The sequence below is a fragment of the Merops nubicus genome, unplaced genomic scaffold (assembly GCF_000691845.1).
Source record: "Merops nubicus isolate BGI_N331 unplaced genomic scaffold, ASM69184v1 scaffold29787, whole genome shotgun sequence".
NCBI classification, from domain to species: Eukaryota; Metazoa; Chordata; class Aves; order Coraciiformes; family Meropidae; genus Merops; species Merops nubicus.
Window position 1 is genome coordinate 1 of NW_008621434.1, and position 23,404 is coordinate 23,404.

General features: G+C 42.4%; 1 protein-coding gene across 1 annotated transcript in view; it reads left to right on the plus strand.

The window, feature by feature from the left end:
* The first annotated feature begins 2,367 nt into the window (after nucleotides 1-2,367).
* RRAS2 (related RAS viral (r-ras) oncogene homolog 2) overlaps nucleotides 2,368-23,404 on the plus strand; it is a 36,693-nt gene continuing 15,656 nt past the window's right edge. Inside the window, exon 1 of the mRNA XM_008944490.1 lies at nucleotides 2,368-2,481. Coding sequence (XP_008942738.1) covers nucleotides 2,368-2,481 — 114 coding nt within the window. The remainder of the gene's footprint in view (nucleotides 2,482-23,404) is intronic.

Consider the following 23,404-nt stretch of genomic DNA (forward strand, 5'->3'; position numbering starts at 1 on the left):
GGCTGGGTCGGGGAACTTTTTCCCTAGTCAGTTTCGTAAACAACCTGACGGAATAGGGCATGCGGAGGCTGCGCGGAGCTCCCGAGGAAGAGCCCCCGCGGCTCAGCCAGCCGTCCCTCTGCTATTTATTTTCATATTCCGCCCTGTTGCGGGCAGCCTTTGCCGCTGTCACGGGAGCGTTGTTAATCTGCCGCTGTTGGTGGTGGAGGAGGAGGCGCTGGCTGCGTTCTGCTTGCCGGCGTCGCCGGTGGCAGATCGGCCACGCTGGAGAGAACGACTTCGTGTGCGCTTTGATTCCAGCGGGGAGAGGCCGTAGGACTGCCTGCCCCGAAGACAGGCTGTTGGACAGCGAGGCGTTTAACGCTTCGGGCAGGGATAATTCAATGCTCAGAAGATCCAGTATTGTACGGGACATTAAAATAACCGGCGCTTTAGGAGAATTAGCTATTTGGAAATGAGTTTGGACGGTGCATTTGAGAGGGAATGGAAAGGTGTGCTGTACAGGTGCCTGGTTTGTCTGGTGTGTAGGTAGCTGCTCACACGGGTGAGACACTGGCTCGCTGCTCTGTGGGAGCGATGGGGCTGGAATAACTACAGTCCTCGGTGTGCTAATTGAGCTCCTCATTGCTTGCATGTGAAGGTGATTACTGTGGATGGCTGATGATGGTTTAGAGTGCCATTCACTCAAACGTGGTACTGCTGCTTTTGCCTGTGTCTGCCTGTGGGCATCTGAACTGGTTGTGACAGCAACGTGTGCAGCTGGACGTGGCTTCAGGGCTGAGATGCTGCTGTCTTGGAAGATGTTGCAGATGGTTCTCTGGAGTCTCTGTTGACTTTAAATGCTTTTGGATAATTTTAGCTTCACTACAAAAAGAAGCTGTAATTTCTATTAGGGACATAAGGAGAAAAAAACACAGTGAAGTTCTCACTTGATGCCTTGATCTGTCCAGTTATTTTAATAGCAGTAAGGGTCTGCTGTGTACTGGATAACTTCAGTATTTGAATACTGGTAGAAATTAATTCTTTAAACTAAAAGCTTGAGCTATGCCCCTACAGAAATAAAAAATTCTCACTCAAGTGCTGCAGTTTGTACTCTTCTTCCAGTGAGCATCTGTGAAAGAGGAACCTGCGTCTGCTTTGTCACATGCAAGGATCTCTTCAAATTAATAGCAGAAAAAGAAATAGTTCACTTTAAAAGGGAACAGCACTGTGGCATTAAGCTGACCTGTTGATGGTGAATTTTTCAAAACAACTTATTGTCAGTTTGTGTTATCTACATCTTTTTGTCCTCTCAGCTGCTTTATCTTGAGAAAAAATCTTGCTATCACCAAGTGATGTTCAGCAGAAAATTCTACCTTCCAAAAAAAAAAAAAGATAAATAGCTGGGAAATAAAGATCTCTGAGCAGAGCCCCAGGTACCTTAGAGAAGAGTTTTTTATTGTTTCCATGCTTGTTATGTAGTTACAGACAATAAGAGGCAGTTATTTATATACCACACTATATTCCTAAGCTTTTAATTTGGTGTTATTACCAAGTGTGTGCAATGCTGTGCAACCACTTGTGTAGCTTCTCTATGGCAAGTGCATTGCCAAATACATTTTGTCTTTTATAACTGCATAGAAACAACTTCAGATTGTTTTAAAATTGATTACAAGCAAACCACATGCTTCATTTTTTGAATTTCTGGGGATTAAGTGACAAACTTTTAGTTGCCTTCACTAAAACATGGATCAGCACTAGCTCTTGCCACATGACAAGTCTTGATGTCAGTGAAAGACTTTTTCTTCTTTATTGCTTGTGCTTAAAAAGTCTGTCGCCAACTTGGTTTTGAAGCTTAAAAATGAAAGTCTTACTGATATTAGCAAATATTTCCCTGCTTAGTCTTGCTTTCCTATAATTATGTATTTACTTTTCAGTAAATCAGTACTTCAGTACAGTTATTCTTGCTTTTACTTCAGTGCTGCTGATTGTTTTCCAGTAAATCAGACTATTCTGGTGCTAGGGTATCAAGGAGAATGATGTGCTGGGATTTACGTTGTCTTTGAAAGATGAAGAGGGATTCCTATTTGAAAATGGGGAAGTTCTTCCTTCATTTTGGGTGAAATAAATAAGAATGTGAGGAACTGAGGGTGCAAGAAGAACCTGTTCATCATCTTTCTTTTGCCAGCTATCTGAGCTCTGTGCACAGCCTTATTTAGGTGTTGGTGGGGAAGAAGGGAGGGGTCATTCTTACAAGAGTTGTGGTGACTGAGGTTGGTCTCTCGTTACGGTAGCGAGCAGCACGTAGAGTGCTCCTGTGGGTGCTGGCCGTGTGTGAAGGCCTCGGTTCCTGAGGATTGTTGTGCCTCAGCTGGAGCTGGAACAACGATGTTTTTGTCAGGAGGCCGAGTGAGCAAACCCTCCTCATACAATGAAAGCTCTTGGACGTGCACGGCGTTCAGCGCCGTTGTGCCAGTTGGTGCAGTGGGAATGGTCCATGAGGTGTGTCAGTGGTCACCTGTGTCTCATTTCTTGTGATCTTGGGTCTGCTTTTCAGAAGTTCATCTAACAACTTGGAGAAACTTTGGGGTATCCATCAGCAGATCAAAGCTTTCAGTGGTTAGAGGACTGGTGTGTTCCTCAAAATTCTTCCTCTGGGGAGATAAACACAGCTCAATATTGCTGTTGGTGGGCCAGGATTTCATCCTGGAAATACCAACTCATTTCCTTTAAATCAGGATGTGATATATGACCTTACTGCTGTTGGGTCTGTGGACTCTTAAGACGGGAAGTGAAGACCTTTTAATTGTAGAGGAGACTTGATGGGATCTGTTGCAGCTCTACACTTTAGGAAAGCAGCAGTGAATTCTACTTCAGCATTATACCATGGTACTTTGTACAAATGTGCCAGAACTAAGCATTCCTTCTCTTATTTAAAACATACACAAATAATCCATCATGCTCACATCCCAAGAGGCAGAGAACTTTTGAAAGGCATTGCAGCCAGCTCACTGGCCTCTTAGCAGGCTGAGGTATTTGGGAGTAGGAGCTGTGCAGAGCACACAGCTGTTGCCACAATAGCTTTTCTCCAGCTGTCATGCAGAGGTCTGTCACAAAATACCCCACATTCCCTTCTAACTCAGCCCTTTGTAATATTCAGGTTTCCTTGCTCAAAGGGAGTACAGCCTAGCAAATACCTCATCACCCTCTGCATTTTTTTTATCCTGCAGTTGCCATTTATTCATGCTTTTTTTTTTTGTTAAACTGAACAATGTATAGCTAGTGTTAGCAGCATACAGCAAGAAAGCCACAGGGTTTTGTTCTTCCAAATCTACTCTGCAAGATAGAGGATGTGTTTGATCAGAATTGTTAAAATTATTTGTCACACTGATGTTCATCTTCATAAAACTGTAGGTTTTGTTCCATGATAATGACATGTATATTTTTGCATACTGAGTGACTTTGGTGACTTACAAGGGTATATTAGTTACAAATGTCACTAGAACCTTGAGATGGTGTTGACTGAATGGACTTCAGTGTGGCTGAGCTTAGTTTGTCAGTCAGCTTAATGTCAACTGTGGTAACACATGAACGTGTTTGAAACTGCTAAAATACTTAATGTGATATAAAATATATGTAGGGGTTCAGCGTTTGGGGGGATTTTGTTTAGTGATTCCAAGCAGTATTTACAAACTTAATTCTTACTGCCAAATTTGTAATATGAAGCATTCTTCTTATCACTCAAACTGCCAGTAACAAGTCCTGATTGGAACTGAGCTTATGGTTCTACCAGCTAGTGAGTAAAACAAGTTGGATGTAGATTTGTTGACTCCTTAATGTTAGGATCAGTCACTTGTCCAAAAGCAAGCATATCTGACCTGCAGATGGGTGGTGGGCAGCTGTTCAGACATTTTTTCTCCCCTTTTTCCTTTTCCAAGCTGCTACTTTCACAAGACTGTTGGTTCTCATTAACTACCAAAAAAGCTAAAGGTGGGTTGTCTTAGAGTATCTTTTATCTTTCATACAGCTGTTAGGCAAGAAAAGAGCTTGTTCTGAATTTTATTGTGAAGCTCTAGAATAGAGTGGTAAAGCAGATTGAAAAGCAGCAACTGAAGCTGCAGCTGGTGCTGGAGCTGGCGTGCTGGATGTTTGACTGACCCCCACGTCTTAGTGTACCCCTTTTGTGTGCTGCTTCTGGGGGATGTGCAAATACCTCACCAGCTCCTAGGTATTCTGACTAACCCTGCTGACCGTCAAAAAAAATGCTCTTCAAGTAAGCACAGAAGAAAATCAAAGGGATAAAATGCCACGAATTCCAGGCTGCAGATTCATGCAGGGCTATGCTGGGACTGGTATGCTTACATTTTGATAAAAGCGTGGGGCCTTCTTACGGTAAGTGGTGGAGTGTAACACAAGGTGACAAAATACAGTTCAGGAGAGCGAGTGACTGATCGTTGGCATCTGTTGAGGTTAAAGGTGGGAAATGAAAATCCTAATCAAAACAAAGCCCTTGTGATGCAGTCACCTGGAATAATAAGGGCTGCTTGTTACACTTCTTGTGAAACTTGAACTGCTTGGCTCCTTGGTTCCTAGAGCACTGCTACCAAACAAAAGATTTGTCTGGCTCCAGTTAGTGCAGCTCTACAGCCTGGGAGGTGCAGTAGGTGACTGCAGGCAAGGAGGAAGCCTTGGCTTGCACCTGGGTGTTGTGGTGGAGCTAGCGATGGTACAGTGCATTGTAACTCAGCCAGCAGTGACACCGTGCAGGGTAGAACCTACCTCAAACTGGCCTAAGTTTGGAGTAGTGCTTAAATCTTGAGATACTGACCATTCCAGTTTTGAGGAATTTACAAGCCTTTTCCAAAGTGAAATTCCTTTAGGATAACTTAAACCGTACTGCAGTCAGAAAGCACGTTGCTGTGTGTTAACCCCTAGCAGCAGCTGCTTATGTAGCAGGTAAATATTGACGTACCTTTGGGTTATCAGGTTGTCTCCTACTGCCACTTGCACAAGGGGTGCTGGCACGGCTCCCCGCATCGCTGGCCGGCGTGCCCTTTGTGCCCGCGGGATGAATAGGCAGCCGCTGGCCCCTCGCCCTGCCCCTCCTGCCCTGCTGGAGGGAGGGGCTCCTGCCTCCGCTATTGGCTGGACCTCTGGCTTCCAGTGCTCAGGAGTGGTGCTAGAGGGTGGCTCTTATAAGCAGAGCCCTTTATATTCAGAGAATTTTGAAGGACCTGAATGGCTCATGTTTGTATACCTTATGCAGCCTGTCTGAATTTATGGAAGGTGTTGTGACAGAGCTCCTTGATGTACCTGAAGATAAATACTAACTTCATGAAGAGAAATGTAGCAGTCTTCTGGCTACCTGGTAGGCAGGTAGGCTTTTTGCAGACCTTCCTAAATTAGTCACTCCTCAGGTGGTATAACACAACTGGATAAGTTTTCTGTTGGTTCTGGCAATTCAGATGGCTTAACTGCACTGCTTTGGTAGTCTTGTCTTCGTTTACAGCCATAAGTGCCATTAAAGGAAAATATAACGTCTAGGTAAAAGCAGCACTTACTACAAATGTGTTCTGTTTGAAGAAATATGTAAAAACAGTATTAAAACTGAAATTTAATGTACCTGTAATTGCTTCTCTCTCTTTTTTTTTTAATTTTCCCTGTTGCTTTTTATATAATGTCTGAAGATTTCCAGATGTAACTTTGATCAACCAAGACAAACTTTTATTGAAAGGGCTAGAGTGAATGGGATCCAGATTGGAAAGCTTCATTGTAGGTAATACCAGTGGGCAGTGTTTGCCTGGCAAATGGTTTGCCTTACAAAGATGCTGGATTTTGTAACACAGAAGAAAATACTTTTTTCCTCTCTCTTTATAACTTAATTAGTTGAAGTAGATAGCAGACAATAAGGATGTTTATTTAATCCATTTGCTTTGCCTTTTCTTTCTTGTTCTCCTACTAAGATGACACACCATGCATGACCTTAGGCTAATCACATCCCAGGGGTAAATGGCCTCATAGGTAGCATGGCTTGATGGAACTGCCATGAGGTTAAAATTACTTTTTTTAATAGCTTGCTTGCTTTTACTAGGTTGCCCCTGAGAGGGCTGGCTGGAATGCAGTGCATGGGCTGTTGGTGGTTCAGTCAAAGTCCCGTATTTGTGTTTGAAGCGCCTGATGGAGCGTTATGCGTGAGGCTGCCCTTCACCACCTGAGGTCAGGGATTCTACCTGCTGGAGATCCTGTTGGGTGATCCATCTCAGGACAGAAAAGGAGAAGGAGCTTCTGGCAGAGAGTCGTGTGGAGCTCCCCAGAACTGCGTCAGGCAGCGGGGGTTGTGTGTGCAGCCTCAGTGGCCGTGCTGAAGCTGTCACGGAGCAGAGCGTTGTGCTGGTGCACCTGGAGAAGCTGAAAGGCCTTGGGAGGGAGGGCAACTTGATGGCTTGTTTGCTTTGTTGAAGGGACAGCCAGCAGGGAGGCACAAGGCTAGGGAAATGTTTATAATCCTCAAACATGAAGAAAGAGGGCTTTGCTGTAATTGAAAGTTTAATTTGATAAACAAGTACTACCAGTAAGGAGAAATGCTCTGAAGGTCCCCATGCTGCCACAGCAGTTTACCACTATAGGTATTTAGTCTGCCTCGTTCATGAACTCCACGAGGCATCAGTTAAAAATAACCAGGGAATGTTTTCAGCCAGGCTGGCTTACCCTGCCTGGTTCCTGGGCAGCTCTGCAGGCAGCTCCATCGGGCAGTCGTGCTCCTTTAACCAGAGCTGCACCCGTCTCTCGCCTGTGTCCAGGCAGTGAACTGGGCTTTCTGGGGAGTCCAGGTAGGAACGTGCACAGAAGGGCACTATTAAAGATGGCATAACAGACTAGCTGCTCGGGCCAGCGTGCTTTAATAATTAACTCGATGATAGCACTGACACACAAAAATGCTACAATTTGAGCAAAAAAAATTCAGTGTAACGCTAGTAACCAAAGTAATCTTCAGAGATCCTTATGCAGAAGACCTGTGAGAAGCATTATTTCTCAGCAGATTAGCCTTAGGAACTTACATTCATAACTTCCATGTGTGTCACTTTCCTCAAGTCTTTTACAAAATAAACTTGAGTACAACATACAACCGAATTATTTTTCCAGTCCTGTTTGGAGTATTCTGTAATTGTGATATAATATGTTGAGTTGCTAGTTATATTTGCTAGGAAGAGGAGAATTTTAAAATTATTGCAGTTACCATTTTGAGTTTTTCTGACAAAACGAACTTGCTCAGCTCATACCACAGAGCATCTTCAGAATTCACCTTTTAAGCAGCTATTAATCTGTAAATCTGCAAGCAAATCTGGATCTTTTGCTTCTTAAGTGATAAATAAACCATCAAATGGTAGGATGGCAGTGATAAATCTGTGTGAAAAATCCAGTCTCTTTGGCTAGAAAAGTGATCTGCTAAATTTTTTCTGTTATTTGACTTAATCTATATGAGGAAGGTGAGTGGGATTACAGTAATATGTACTGTTCGGGGTTGGGGGGGTGAAATTGCTTGTTCCTAATAGTATTTCTCTATCTTTTGCTCCTTTTAAGAAGGTCCTTTATAATCGTGTGTAAAGGGTACTTGGAGCACATAGTTGTGTATGTGTTACCAGCTCTATTACTTTAGAAAAAGAACCTGTTAAAAATGCATACAGTGTTTTCCTCTACTAGCTCATATTAAGTCTTCACTAGCAAATCTGATCAAGTCAGTAATGGTGATGCATTTGAAAGGATTTGCACGACCCAGCATTGCTAAGAATGCAATTGTAAGTGTATTTTAACTTTGCAATTTCAGTTGCTGCTCGGGATTTTTTTTCTAGCAGTTTGTCTTCGAAGTCCTCCAGAAATGTAATATCCTTGCCCTTACATCTTGTTTTTATGCCTCCCCCGACCCCAAAAAGCTTCATCTGAATCTTGACCATGCGTCCTGATGGAAATTTCCGAGGTGCTGTAGTACATGCTGCATCATTTTCATTTCCCATCCTTCGACTTTCCTTTAACTGATGCTGCTCCTCCCTGTGAACAGAGTTCTCACCCTGCCGGAGTTCTCACTCAACTTGAGGCCCTCCTTGGGGTCTTAAAATATCATGGGTGGAGACAATATCCTCCTGTGCTCAGCAGCACTCCTGTAGTGCTGCAGTGAATTTGGAAGACTTTGTTGGTAGGTGGTATGCTGTGATAAACAATTTCCAGACCCTCAAGTTTGAAAGTAGACCTGTGAGACCAAAATCCTTCTTAGCATATATCAGTGTAAAACAACTCTGTGAACTAAGCCAAATGTGTCTTCCCTTGGTGTCTGAGGGTATTTAAATGAGAAGTTTTAAACAGTGGCAAGGTGTCTTTTTCTGTCTCTGTAGGTTTAAGGTGTGGCATGCATGGTGGACCACTTTGAATATCCTGCCTCACTGCTTTTAATGATGGCTCTTTGTTGTCATCAGTCAGCAACAGTGCTGTTGACTGTTTAGCTTTGGTTCAGATGGTCTAGCTCTTTCAAGTCCAGACGTCTCTTCCCATAAACTGAGGGGAAAGGTAAAAGAAACTGCTCTACTAGATTGCAATTGATTTACATAGTTCTTTACTTTTGGTGCGATACTGATTTTATGTGGTAAAAGTGATACTACTGACTGTCAAAATACAAAACCTTAAAGCTCTCATCTTGTTTGCAGCAATAACTGAACATTTAGGATGTATACGTACCTGGATTATGGGAGGATTAATCACCTGGAGGTACTCCAGAATCATCAGAGGGGAGTTGGGTTGTTCACTGTAACTTCTTGAGCGTGATTTTAGCGTAAAACGTTAGATGAAAATGGATCTTCAGCAGTGAAGAGAATTTCAGATGCTTCGGCTTCTAGCAGTTGGGCAGTTCATATATAGCTTGCTCTGTCGCATTGCTTCAGTCGTTGGGAGGATGTTGTAACAGGGCTCACAAACCCCTGGGTAGCGTCCTCTGTGGCGAGTGAGACCCTTGTGCAGGCTGAGCGAGGTGGGAGGCAGGGGACAGGCAGCAACTTCTGCAGAGGGTTAACCACAGAAGATGTGTGTACAACTGCAGGCAGCCTTGTGTGGCAGGCAGGCACTCACCCGACTCCAGCTCTGCTCAGGGTGGAGAATGAGACTTCCCAGTGGCTGCTGTTACCATGTGGAGCAAACACAAAGGTTGCAAAGTGTCTCCTGTCTGTAATGCCAACGAGTGAGTCCTGGTGTCTGATAAGGGGGTGTTCAGCTCAAGTCTCTGATTTTTAGACTGGCAGATCAGCCAACGGAGCAAGAGTTTTGGTTTTTTTCGGGTTCAGCTAGAACTGTCAGGAAGCGCTGAGGCTTCGAGCTGCTGTGGTCTTCTGAGGAGTCTAGCTACAGTAGGTTCCTGTGCATCTCAGACCATGAAGGCTGAAAGTTTGCGGCTTGTCCACGGGTTAGCTCTTTGATCCCCTTGGGCAGTAGTGCTGAGAGCGGTACTTTGTGAGGAGGTGTTGTTAAATTGAGTATTTTAATGAGCATATTTAAAACCTGAAAAAGTTCTGAACTCCTGTATCTGTGGCCTAAATCTACTGACTATAGAAAAAGTTTTGTCTCCTACAGAGTTTTTGCTTTGTTTCTGTCTTGCTGAAAACGTATGCTCAAATGTATTGATGCATCCATCTCAATTTCTTTGACTTCAAAAGCTGAGCTTTGAAGTGTCTTTCTTTTTTAAAGTTTTAAAGGTTTTTTTTCCATCTAAAAGTTTTTGCACCCATTAGGATGTTTGTAGTGTGTATCAGGTAACTGAAGGATTTGATAATTTTTTTTTTTTTGTCTGTGCAACTGATTTTTAGTGATGTATGTTCTGCAGAGGTTGATGAAATTTGCTTGTATTTGTAAATTTGAAATTGCCCAGTGTCTTTGTCAGTGGGACTGTGTGGGAAGAGAGCCTCAGATCCAAAGTAGTTTATTTCCTTGTCGCAGTATTATCTGCTTTCTTCCAAGTAGGTTAGATTCCACACATTTTTAATAGTAGATTCCCCTCCTCCACAGCTGCTTTGACTTGTTTTGTGGGAAGACTTGAATATTTTGACTGACACGAGAAGTCTTCTGCCAAAAAAGGAAACTGATAATAGAATAGGGCACTTTGAGCAGAATTTGGAAATCTAATCTGTACTGACTGGGTATCTGTTCAGTGGAATTGGGTTTCAAAATCCCATTGAGCTAGGGAATTTGCTCAAGGTTTAGGAGTTTGGGAGTTCTCTAGTTTGAGCTAAACTTGCACCTCAAAATTGGCCATTCTGTGCATTTCTTCCATGTACACATATTCTGAAGAAGATGAACAAAAGCCCTGCACCTCTTGGTGCCATCTCCTGAAAAAGGCGCTGGCTGCCTCCCTGCGTGAGGGAAGGTGGTGGTCTTGAAAAAATTGTTCAGGGTGATTGCAGAAGATTAATAATTTAAGCTGCAGCCACCTGCTTCAGACTAGATAATTGAGACTGAGTTTTTGAACAGTTTATGCTAAAGCTTAATTTCCTGCAGTGCATGCATGTTAGCTGTCTTGTACAGGGGTACTTCATGCCAGTCAAGTCGCCTGAGAATTTTAAAAGTATCTCAGCTTTTCCCAGTGCTAGTAGTTACTGTGAGATGCTAATAGGATTGCCTAGCACTGTTTTGTTAGGTATTTATAATCTTTCTGGAACTTCTTCCTTGAATTATGGATTATGGTACATCTGGTCTCTCCTACATCTGGAAAAGACATGAGGTGTAGCTAGTGAAAGGGAGTCATGCTGCTTGGTTCTCCTGGGCTGCCCCCTGTGTGTATGCTAGTTCTGCTGTAGCTGACTGCACACCTCCAGGCTGGAGCGTGACTTTTTGCCAGCTTCCATGCCAGGGTTTTAGGTGCATGCTCTTGCAAACCAGTGGCCGCCTGCTTTCCTAGCCGTGGGCCACCATAGTGGTTCACAGGAACATATCCCTAGATTTGTTTTTATATCTTCAGGATCTGACAATCGTGTCCTAAACCCAAAGCACACAGGCTGTCAGTGGCAAAACATGTTTGAGGAGGACTTTGTTGTAACTGTTTTCTTTCTAAAGAGACAAAAACAAACAAAAAACCCAAAACCCATAATGAAAACCCCAAAACAACAACGTGCTAGTGTGGTCTTGGTTCTGCTCGTTTGTGATGCATCTGGCCCATCTCATCAGTATGAGCTTTGGTCATGATGAAAGCTTGCTTCTAACACAGGCACAGGAAATGACTCTACAAGACTTAATGATTAAAAGACTTTAATAAAGATGGAATAAACTCAAGGGATAAACTACTTGCCTTTGATTGGTAGCATCCACCCAGTCCTTGTAAATGACCTTAGCTTTGCTGCCTGTGAAAAGCTGGTGGAGTTGTGTGGTGGGGAGGATGTCTTCAGAGGTGCGTTCACGCTTGGCTAACTGCAAGTTCCCCATCAAGAGGGTAAGGTGTGCTGAAAGGTTTCTACTTGCCACTCTGGTGTACTGCATGTCTGAAGACTTCGCCTGTGATTACTGGAAATCTGAATAACACTGAATAGTCCATTATTCTAAGTATGATGAAGTTGAAGAACCAGTTTCTAATCTAGAAAACTGAGAGAAACTAATGTGCTTGCCTGTGGTTTCAGTGCAGAAGGCTGGTTGCCTGTGCATTCCACACTGTTTTCTCTTCACTGAATGCCCTTACCACAAGATCACTGCTTAGTAGAATATGGGAGCGGAAATAGCAGCAGGTTGTTTTTTTTAAAAAAAAAATAAGAAAAAAAAAAAAAGAAAAACCACAACCAAAAAAACCCCTCTGATGAAGCCCCATACATTCTAAAACCTTCTGAAAGTAAACAAATTGAGTCTTTGCACACTGCTCACACATTTTAAAATGACATTCCCTGCACTGCCACCTCTCGATACCTTTAAACAAAATGTTTGCATAGGCTCTTCGCGCAAGAAAGCAATCAAATAATGATTGCTTAAATGATTCACTTCTCAGTTCTTTAAAGTTGTACTTCGTGTGTGTCTGTCAGACCAGGGAAGGATATTGCATGTTACAATTCAATTTAGAGATTGCAGTATAAATGATTTTCTTCATGAAAATGAGTGCTTTGTGGTGGTGGAGTACGTTCATTCATTCAGGATGTTTTAAACTTTCTTCCCAACCAGGTGTACAATAAAGCCATTTTTTTCCAACTGCTGCCAACCTATTATGAGACTAGAGAGCTGTGGTGTGCAATGACATTTGGCTAGTTTGGTATGAGTTCCTCACTGCTGTACATGCTATGAATTTGGCTTGGGTGACAGATTTATTAGCTGCTCAGTTTCTGTCACTATGAACTGTCTTGGAGAGAAGAAAACTTGAATTTGGTTTGTTTCTAATGTTTTTGTTTGGAGATTTTATAATTGCTCTGTTCCATGCCACCGAAACTCCTGGGTTGCCCTCTCTCTTCTTGCACTTTGCATGGGATAGCTGGTTCTGCTGCTGTGCCTTCTGCACCGTGGCATCAGCCTCCACTTGGATTATGGCCTGCAGAGGTGGGGGATGGATTAATTGCTTTGGAGGGGTCAGCTAAGAGCAGCAGGGTTCTGTTTCAGGAGTAGTGGCTTCCCTCCTGGAAAATCTCACAGGACGTGTCAAGTTGAAAGACTGTAAACTAGTGTAATTTAGCTGATCATGGCATTTGATAGCCTAAGTTTAATTTGTGATGTTAAGACAAAAAAAACCCAAAAAGCATCTTCCTTGTTAGCAACTACAAGCCTGTGTAGAAACCTAAAACATTCTGTGTTGTTTGTTGGGTTTGTACTAGCAGCCTCTTTTCTGAGCCTGCTAGCTGCTTTAAGAATATTGGTATAAGGGAGTTTGGGGTTTTGTGTGTTTTGTTGTTTTGTTTTGTTTTTCTTTAAAGGCAAAATATCTTAGTAATGAACAAAATAGGGAATTGTTTTTTTGGCAGCAGCGGTTCACAGAATCTGTCCTGAAGAAGGTAGCTTACTTCATTGAAGATGTCTTACAAGTTAGTATTCTTAAAATCGGGGAGAGAGAGGCAAGTACTTCAACCAGCTTGTGTTAAAAGTTATTTTTCATCAAAGTGAGGAAGGGCAAGGGCTGATCATACTTGTACATGGTGCAGGTAATGTTTACTAATGTTTTTCATGACCTATATTCATCTGCCATGCAGCTGTTTTCCAGGCAGGGATGCTTTTCTCAACTGGTGTCTGTAAAGGAATATTACAGAGAGAAGTGAGCATGTATCCTCTAATGCAAATGAAGTAACTTGTGATCTGGCTGCTCTGTGCAGGCTGACAGCACCTCATAAGTTTAGAAAACAAGTTTATTTGAGAATTTATGTAAATTCTTTGTAAGAATGAGAGCACACAAGGGACAGAAGGGAAATCACCTTGCTGGAAACCCCCAAAACAGATCTTGACTATATGCTGTTACTAAACTGAAGTATCTGAATTTGAGCCTTTAGTTTTAAAGTTCACACATTCAATAAACATAAAAATCCGAATGCCTGCCAGTCTTGAAGATGGGCTGGAACATCATGAGTATGGTGCAGGAGAATAACAAATGCTTTAAGTTCAGTGGTGTGTCTCTCTTACTATCTCTTGAAATGTAAAAGTCTTCTAAAATACGAGATTGTGTTTTATTCAAAACTGGAGTAGCAGGAGAGGGAGAGAATAACGGAATCTTTTCAAGTGAAATTTGGGAAAGAGCTGTCCTTGTCGGTTTGGGTGGACACACATGGGTGGCTCTGAAGATGTAGCTGTGCTCCTCTTCCTGAGACATGCCACCAGAAAACAGTGCTCAAATGTGTTTAAAGGAGCATAGAAAGTGCCAAAGAATGAGAAAACGATTTTGCTTAACTGAATTGAGCTGAGATCTGTTGTATGTAAGCTAGTAGTGGTTCTGCCCTCCTCTAGCTGGGATGAGGCATTTCCCTAAAGTGAAGCCTGTGAAAGAATAAGATCCAATCAGCAGAAAGGGAAGACCTTTTGGTTGGGGAAAATCTATGGAGTTTTGGTGCACCAGCAATGACAATATTAGAAATAACTTCTTGGAAGTGTTTGTGTCTGCAGTGCAGCTGGTCCCCCTGAGGTTTTTCAGATGAGGGTAGATAAGGAGCAAGGGAAGAATGCAAAAAGGAGCATGAGCATTTCTAGATCTGATGAGAGTTTGCGTTCTCTTGATGGCCTTAAGTTCTGTAGATTCATTTAACAGTCTCCAGAGAGTTTGCTGCTATACTGGAGGAAGAGCAATTTGATGTTAAAGCCCTGTTTGCAGTATTAATTTGCTAGCTAATTGATTAAGCTGTTTACAAGTTTCAGATGACAGAACCAAAAGTGGAGAGTGGCTGTCGTGGTGCTGTGCTGTCACAGAATGTGTGCTGGGTTGATACTTGGAGTGCTTGGGCTCCAAATGAATGGCAACACTGTGAGTTTCATGAGAAGTTCTTCATTAAAGAGCTCAAATTTTGCCTGAGCATCCTTCTCTCCAAAGCTATAGAGAACTGTTTCCTTTTACCAGTTTGTGTGCTTCAGCATTAGACTGTCTGAAATGTTTGCTCTCAATTTAATCATTAAGCTCTGCTTCCATTTGGACAAACCTAATTCGCAAGCTGGGCAGAGAGCTGTTCTGGAACCTCCTCTCACATACTGCAAAACAGGGTGTTGGACAGGAAAATACTTAAACCTTACCTTCCAGTGATCCTAAGGTCTGTGTGACTCTAACAAATGCTTCTGGCTCAAACTGAGTTCCCTAAGCAGCAGAGGATCATCTGTGGATGTTGTGTTTAATACAAATAACTTTTTTTTTTAAAAAAAAAAATCTGTTACCTAGCATCAGCTCTACCATGGGAAGTGATGCTGCTTGGTGTAAAACTGCTCTAATCTTTCATTTGCCTTCTTTATTGCTACCATAAATGGTGATACTGTAAAAACGTTTGTTGACTGTGTGTGGTGTTTTGGTTATGCAGCTGGATGTTTGCTTGCAGTTTCTTGATGTGGTTCATAGTAGATGTGGCTTTTCATAATGTAAAAGTAGATATTTGCACATAAAGCTGCAGTTTGTGGTGTTGTGTAGTGCTAAGCAGATCTTAACATGAGAACAAGACTGCTAATCCTCTTCAGCATACTGGGTGGCAGGGGTCTGCTGACTGAATGAGGATGGTGCTTTACAGGAGATGTGTTTGGGCTTTTTTTGGTCTTAGTTACAACAGTGTTTGGAGTGGTAATTATATTCTCACTCAGGTAAAACAGTCTTTGCTATTAAGAGAATAAATTCTCTAAAAGACAGGATTAACACCTAACTGCTTGAGTCCTCTAGCCCAAAGGTCATGCAAAACATCTAACATTGTTAATGCTGTAGATATCAAGTAATGTTGGTCACGTCTGTTTTTCTGTGCTCTGGACGGTGTCTTCAGACAATGCTAAGCAGCAAGTCAGCTCCTTCTGAGTTTCCTACGTGTTTCCCTGCCCTGTGATTTGGGTGACGCTGACTAAGAGTGGTACTACACCTGCAGGTGCAGAAACGAAGGGGAAGAAACACTGTGGTTGGTTTTAGTATAAGCAAATGTTGTGCTGGTAAATATGCTTTTTTTTAGATGGCAATTGGTGCTTGCTTAACTATGTAGACTGGATACTGAAGGGAAAAGCATTTTTAATAAAATGAGAACATAAGCATGTTTCCATTTGACACTCACACTTTTGACTTTAAAATCTGAAGTTGCTGAGGTTGAAAATTCTGGCACTGCTTAAGAGCATTTAAATTGTGCTTACAGGGCTTTAGATCTCTTCCTTTTCCCTGTGGATCAGCTACCAAACTAATTTTAGCAAGACAGTGCTTGTAACCAGTTCAGTCCTGTGAAATGTTGCTCATATGTCAGGATTAGCAACCATAAAACTACTCCACGAGTTTCTGGTTCCTGGAATTTGAGTCTGCACGCATTTCCCCATGTGTAAGTTGCAAAAATATCAGTCACACTGTGTTTTCAAAACCTTTCTTAATGGGGAGGATAATGCCACTCCAAGAACTAGCTTGTGTCAGCCTCCCTAGTAAAGGTCCCTGCTGCGAAGCAGCCCCAGGACGGTCTGGCTCTGGGGTATGCCTGTGTGGGGGAATGAGAGGAGAGCCACCCCTGTGTCCTGCCAGGAAAGCAGCTCCCCCTTGCCTGCCTTGTGGAGCCCATGTTGGGCTGACTTCATGCACGCTGTAAAAATAATGTGGGTAAAACAGATGCTGCCCGTTCTGATTCTCTTGAGTGAAGCATAAGCAAGTGTGGATCTGGAGTGAGGTGCACAGAAAAATGTTAGGTTATATGTGAACTTCAGTTGTTAGTCTGCAAATTCACTGTTAAAAGTGCATTCACTGATTCTGGGGCGCTGTGCCGTTGAGGTGTGGATCTAAGTGTGGCACAGGCATGGGCACAGCCCTCAAGGAGAAATAAAACATAGAACATGGATAGTATCTTCTAACCCTTCCCAAACATGAGTCTGGTGGTTTGGGGTTTTTTGTTTTGGTTGTTAGTTTGGTTTGGGTTTTTTTTAATTCTATTTAGGACAAATTTTTCCTTATTACCCCTTGTATTTCTTCTAGGAAATTCACGTAACTGTCTGTAATGTAAAAGTTCCAATACACACGACTTTGCTTCTGAAAGGTCAGAAATGAAATGCTATATTTCCTAGTGTAAACAATCCTCATGCACTGCAGTTTACCACTTGGTGAGAAGAGCAGCCTGAACTGTACTGTTGTCTGTTAATCTGCTGTCAGATGTGAAGGAGTTGCTGGTGATAATAAGAGAGACTATGAAGACATTCTCCAAGGACATTAAGATTTCACTTCTCTACAAGCACTAATCAGGCTGGAAAGAAAAGCATTGTGTACTGTGGTGTCTGGTGGAAAATCACAGGTGGAAAATACCAGTATTACTTTTTCAAAGCAGTCTGTCCAGCTGTAACTTTGTTACACAGGTCTGTGCTGCACGGTCCTTGAACTCTGTGAATTGGATTTCTAAGCTTTTGTTCTTACAGAAACCTGGAGGTTTTGAAAATAGTATTAATTTGAACCATTACTTATGAAGCAGTAGTGTCTACATCTGTGTGAGACTAGTCTCTCTTTAAATACTCCTGCTTTTTGACAGGCACCATTCATCATGATTTCAGGCCAGCCTGCACCACTGAAATCTCTGTGTCAGGTATCTCTCTGCTGAGCTGGGGTAGCATTTTTCTGTCTTGGTTCAAGGGTGGAGTAACTTATCACATTGCTCTGCTAAGTTGGGTTGACAGTGACCAAGTGTGGTCTTTTTTCCTTCCCCTCTGTCAGAATCTGATCTGTCAAATGCTGTGCCCAAGCAGTCAAATAAAACAAAGGCAATGCTTGTGTGCCAGCAGAATCTGAACATGCTGTCCTTAGCCTGAAAAGGCTTACACAGCCTACCCTACCTTGGAAGAGATCCCTTTTCTTCCTTTTCACTCTCTCACAATTAGGTAGTTTAACCTGACACCTTAGGTTAGAGACAAGGCAAAAAATACTCTTAAGCTTTTTGTTGTTTGACTCTGAAATCACAAGCTCAGGTTATGAGTACTCCTTGGTGTGTCTGGGTTAAAAATCTCATGCTGAAATGTCAGTCTCTTGAAAGACTTGAGGGAACATTGAAGTTATGGAGCTTGTTGCTGGACTCGAGGGTGACTGGCATGTAGGTGCTCTCTTCTCCTTCCTAGTCCCCGTGGGAGCCCGTGTGCTGGTCCTGTCCAGAGCTGCCAAATCTGAAAGTACAGATCACGTAGAAAAAACACTTGTTGACCAGTACGAGTCCTCCCCCTATCTGAGGCTTTACTGCTTAGCCACAAACTTCTGAGAACTGGTTTCGGGAGGTGGAAGGCACCACGTCCTCATCTTTGAATGCAGTGTGCTGACTGCTGTGCGGAGCGGCGTGCTGTGGGGTCGTGGCGGCTCCTCCCAAGCACCAGTGGGGCTGGCCTGGGTTCAGCCCAGCAGCCTGGAACGGTGTGGCCTTTGTGCCCTGGCTCTTGTGGAGCGGGGGGAGACTCACACTGCCTTCTTAAAAGTGTGCCTTTAGCACGTTATCCCTACTGTAGTTGTTTAGCATGAGCTTCTTGTTGTTATCTTGCACCTGCAAGCTGTTCAGATACCCTGTTCTCAAGGGAAGTTGCCTGGTGTGTTTTCATTTTAATTGATTTTTGCTGCACATTTTACCATTATGGACTCATCATGAAGCGTTGGATGTTGGCACTCTGAAGGATTAACACACTTCCAAGCAGTCCATTATTGCATAGGTAGATGACCAATTCTTTCATTATCATTTAAAATTTTCATGTCTCAAAGATAACTGCTTTGTGTATTTTACTTAGTTGGGCGAGGCTTTTGGGGGAAAGCTAGTAATAATTAGCCTTGCTAATGAAAATAGATGGCTAAATAACACTTAGAGCAGCCATTTCAGCATTCTTGGCACTTCTGGTTATGGCACTTTGAAAACTTAAAGATTATAGTAATTGTCTGTAGTCTGCAAAATGAGTCTAGACAGTCTAGTCTCAGGCCAAAAGGTTGGAGTTGAATAAATACATGATTTGGGCAAATAAAGCTATTAGAATGCTGCTTATCTTCTGACACAATAGTTCTCATTAGACTTAAGTGCTATTTGATAGCATTTTCCTAAATAATTAGCTTCTAATGATCAGTCCATAAATCTTCAAAGAATAAAGTACTGACGACTTTGCTAATAAAGCTGAATATTTTCATGTTGGATATTGTCCAAACTGGTGTTCCAAAATTCCATGACATTAACTGTGGTAATAGAAAAAAAAGTTACAGGCCAGGAACTAGTGTATTGCTGTCTGTGACCACAATAATCTCACAGTGTAAATGAGACATGTTACCAGCTCTGAAAGAGTCATCTTAACTTTGAATTACCTGGGTGCTCATGATTCTGCATCTCCTTTTCTAACAGAAGTGGCATGATGAAAACTTCTGGAAGCTTTCACTCTTCATTCAGTCCCTGTTTGGTGCAACATAGATACAGATATACGCAAAGATATAAAAATATTGATATGTAAATATTAGAGTCTGGGGAAAAGGCACCCTTTGAAGTCCAGACACTTCAGGAAAGCTTACAGGATATTTAAAGGTGGTTTGCAGTTGGATGGGTTCTTTTTTTTTAATTTTTAGGTGGCAATTTGAACTTTCTGGTTCCCTGCTCGTGCTGCAGGCAGCAGGAAGCTGTGATGGAAGGTCAGGAGTGGGGATGACAAAACCTCCCTCTTCCACTAGCAGAAAGTTGCTAATGTAGTTCAGCTGTATTGTGAAATGCTGTCCTACAAATATTTAATCCTGACTTGATTTGTTCTAGAAAACGATAGTCTCTGCGTTTAATGTGCTAGTTAACTGGCTGTATCTCCATGCTAAATGTCTTAAGAGGAAGAACGTGGGCAACTCTCCTTGCTCAGGCTTTTTGCCTGGCTCTTGCTGATGAGCTGTGGTCCAAGCCTCCATCTGCTGCCAAGCTACTACAAACCTGCACTGCTGACAATAGCACCTGGCTTTGTAGAGAACTGAAATGTAATGGTAAAAGTAGGAAAAAGCTCTTGCTGCATAAAATGGATCTTTACTGCCTACCCTGAGAATAAAAAAGGTATTCAGAAGTTTTTGACCCTAGTTTGCACTAGAGCTGTTGCAGTGAGGTTTTGTTTGGCTTGTTCAAGCTAGAAAGATTTCTTCCTGCAGTAATGTAACTGCATAGGTCCAAACATCTGTATCCTAGGCTAGACAGTCTGAAAAGTCCAATTAACATGCAGTTTATTTGCAACTTAAACCTATTTTAAAGGTATGATTTGGCATGAATACCTACACTACTCCTCAAGAGGGTTTGTTTTTTTTTGGTTGTTTGGTGGTAGTCTTGTTGTTCTTTTGTTGCTGTGGAATAAAGTTTTCCAATCTGAATTTCAGTTCTTTGAGTATGTTCTTCAAGAAACTTTGAAGTGGCTTCTTTCCTAGTGGACTGTAAATACCCTAAACATGGGTCTCCTCACAGCCTCTAGCTTGAATTCTGTTGCTGACTGTGTTTCAGTTAGGTTTACGTTCCTGAGGTGAAGAGCTCTTTTAATTGGTTTTAAGTCTTACCCTGATACAGTACTTAAGTTTATAAGTCAAAGCTCTTACATTACACCAGGTATCCGGAGGTCATTCAGTGTGTATGAGAGATGATACTCTAGTAACTTTACTTTGGCCCAGCCAGGGGATTTTTTGAGTAACCTTAATTTCTTTTAACTTTTAGCTGTATTCCTCATTATCTGGTAGTACACATCCTAAAATCAGATACGTACTTTTTAAAAGATACCACAGGCTTCTTCAGATAAAAACCTGAGTTCATCCTGAGAAAAGCATCAGACTCTGATAAAATATAATGGATGAAAAGATAGTATGTAGTGAATATTTTAAACGTTCCTTGACTTGCATGTGGCCAAGATCAGGAAGATTAAGTACTTGGTATATTGGTAGTTCTTACTGGTATTTACTGTGAAGCAAAAATGAAATTAAGTGAAATCAAGACTCATCTATGCTTGCAGTATAGAGTATGTTTTGCTGTCAGACGTGTCTTGACTTGAGAAATTGCACAGCCACCTTCAAAGAATTTTGTAGGTTCTTACTGGCACTAAAAGGTATTTGTTCAGGGCATTACAGAGAAGCCTTAACTGACAGTGAAAGTGGATGTTCTCTGATCTTGAGGAATGAAAACTGCTTCACCAGGAAGCATTCGAGAAGCCAAGGTTTAATGCATGCATTACCTAAAACAGGTCTCTGTGTGAGTGTACTTGGTGTTTGGTGTGGTTTGATTTTGAGAAAGTTGAGAATTGTAAATTGGAGGCAAGTGTTCACTGGCTGGTGAGCTGCTAATATTGAGCTGATGCACAGTGTGGAGAGCTGTAAGCTAGTGACTGAAAGGAGACATAAGCACGGTGCAGGTTCAGTTTGAGTTTAAAAGGTGAAAGCTGTTTTTTAAAAAAGTACCAATCTGGTATTTTTTAAGGAAAACAGTATTTAAAAAGACGTTCACATGCATTTCTAGGTGAACCTGCTCTAGCAGGGAGGTTGGACTAGATGATCTTCAGAGGTCCTTCCCTTCAACCCCTACAATTCTGTGATTTCAAAATATACATTAAAAGACTGCACTCTCCTCAGTATTTGTTATATGCATATAAGCAGTGCCCACTCTGTCCATAATCAAGTGTTGAGGCTGCATTAATGTTTGCTTTCACTATAACTTTCTTCGGTTTAATCCTCTTCTCTGTGTGTCAGTTTCACTGTTCATGAGATGACCCAGTGATGTAAGAGGTTCAGTAATTGCAGTAATTGTAGTTCCTAGTGTCATCTCTTCCCCTGGATAGGCATAACAAAGCTGGCAGCACAGGTGACAACAGTGGGAAGTACTCAACCATTGCTTACAAGCACTGATTATCTTGAATTTATATTTTTTGGAAGAAAGAACAGGTCCTTCTACTGCTTGTGTCATTTGAAGAAAGTAACTTACAGCTCTGTAGGAATGTGGGGTAACTGGAGGAGGGTACCCCTGGCCTTCTGGAGCACGGTCCAGTGTTCTGTTGGTTATCTCTGCAGCCTGGTCTTTATCAGTGTAACTACAGCCCTGGTGCTCCAGTCTCCCCAGTGCTCAGCCCCAGAACCCTTCCCCACGTTCTGAGGAGTGTGACTGCGGTGCCAGCAGAGCGTGCCCAGTGCTGGCCTGGGCTCTTCTCCTTCAGACACGGATGGGTGCTGTGGGTAGGTCCCCACAGTGTTTGTTTTCGTTTCTTGTTTTTCTGTGACCCACTGACATGGGGCTCTGCAAAATATTTGTGTGTTTTGCTGCGTCTGTTCCTTTAGTGTGAAATGCAGTCTGGCTTCACCTTTGGTTCCAGAAGTCAGTTCAGTTTTTTTTCCTCCAAGTGTTGTTTTCTAGTCAGCCAACTCAAATACTTCTAAAGAAATTACTTGAGAATCATCCTTACTGGTGTGGAAGGAGGTTCTTCAGTTAATCTCTTCAGGTGTGGAGGCTCTAGTGTCTGCTTTGCTTAATTACTGGTTCTGCTGGGCAGGTTAGTTCTGGACTGAGGCCAGCGTAGGTTTTGAGACAGGTGGGCAGTTAAATGTCTCTGTGGTGATGTTGAACCTGTTTGTGCTCCTCTAGGGATGGGGATGGAAATGTAGATTAAAAACTAGATTAAAAACTTGAAATGATCTCTTACCTCCTCTGCAGCTTGGAGGAGGGCACAGTATGACACTGTGGTCATGTCAGTATAAGCTTGGCTGAGGTGTCACTCTTCTTAAGTAGAAGAGCTGGAGGCAAAGGCTGTAAGACGTCCATGGGAGGCAAAGCAATAAAGGCTGCAAACTAGTCAGTCATCTAGATCTTAATTCATGGTCTCAGAAACTTGGCTACACTGTAAAAGCTGTCTCCAGCAGAAAGGTGCCTTGTCTGCCTGTGGTACTACTGACTGGCCAGGGCACTAGAGTTCTGCTCTTAAACTATGGCAGTGGCTGTCTATGACTTGCAGCAAATGTCAGAATTAGTCATTTAAATGAAGAAAGCTGTTTAGAAGAGAGCTTGGTTCAGCTTTCTGTCTTTTCTGGGTTAAGTGTTTCTGATCTGATCAATGTGGCATATGATAGGGCTGTAGCTGATGCTGTTGTTTGTTCTATGCCTGTGATGAAGACTTGCCACTACAGATTGTGAGCTGGACTTTACCTCTGTTGAGCGGGGCAGGAGCAGACACGTGGTCTTGTTGAAGCACAGAGCAAATGAGGGAAAACCTTGAGAAGAAATCCTCTGTCAAGTAGCAGTTAGAGCCTAGGAGATGTCTTGGGATCTTGTATTTCATGTTTTTGGGTATGTACTCAAGTCTAAAGCTGAAGCTTTGGCATGTAACATTCATTAACGTGATGGGTTTAAGTTCTAACTTCATAGCTAGGAAGAATATTTGGGCTATTTGCAATGCTGAAATTGTAGATGCTATTTAAATCCAGAGCTGGTCTGTAACTTCAGCTGGAGGGTGGAAACCCTTCCATTTCCTTGCCTTCACTGGGTTGAAACCAAAAATTTAAACATGTGGAAAAAACTTAAATAAGCAACTAGTGGCTCTTTCAAATGTTGAGTGTATATTTAGTAAATACAAATGGAGATTATGGACACAGCAAGGATCAATATATGTTTTGGCACATGCCACTCTTTTAACTTGCTCATAGTGGTGTGCTTTCTCTGTGCTGGGCTGCCTTGTGTTGCATGTCCTTCAAACTCTCTGTGAAGATAAAAGGAATCATGTTATGCAACCACCCTCTAGACTGCAGGTTATAGCAGCTCCCTGTCGATAGCATCTGACTTCTCTCTGCCCTTAAAACTTAAATGTTGAT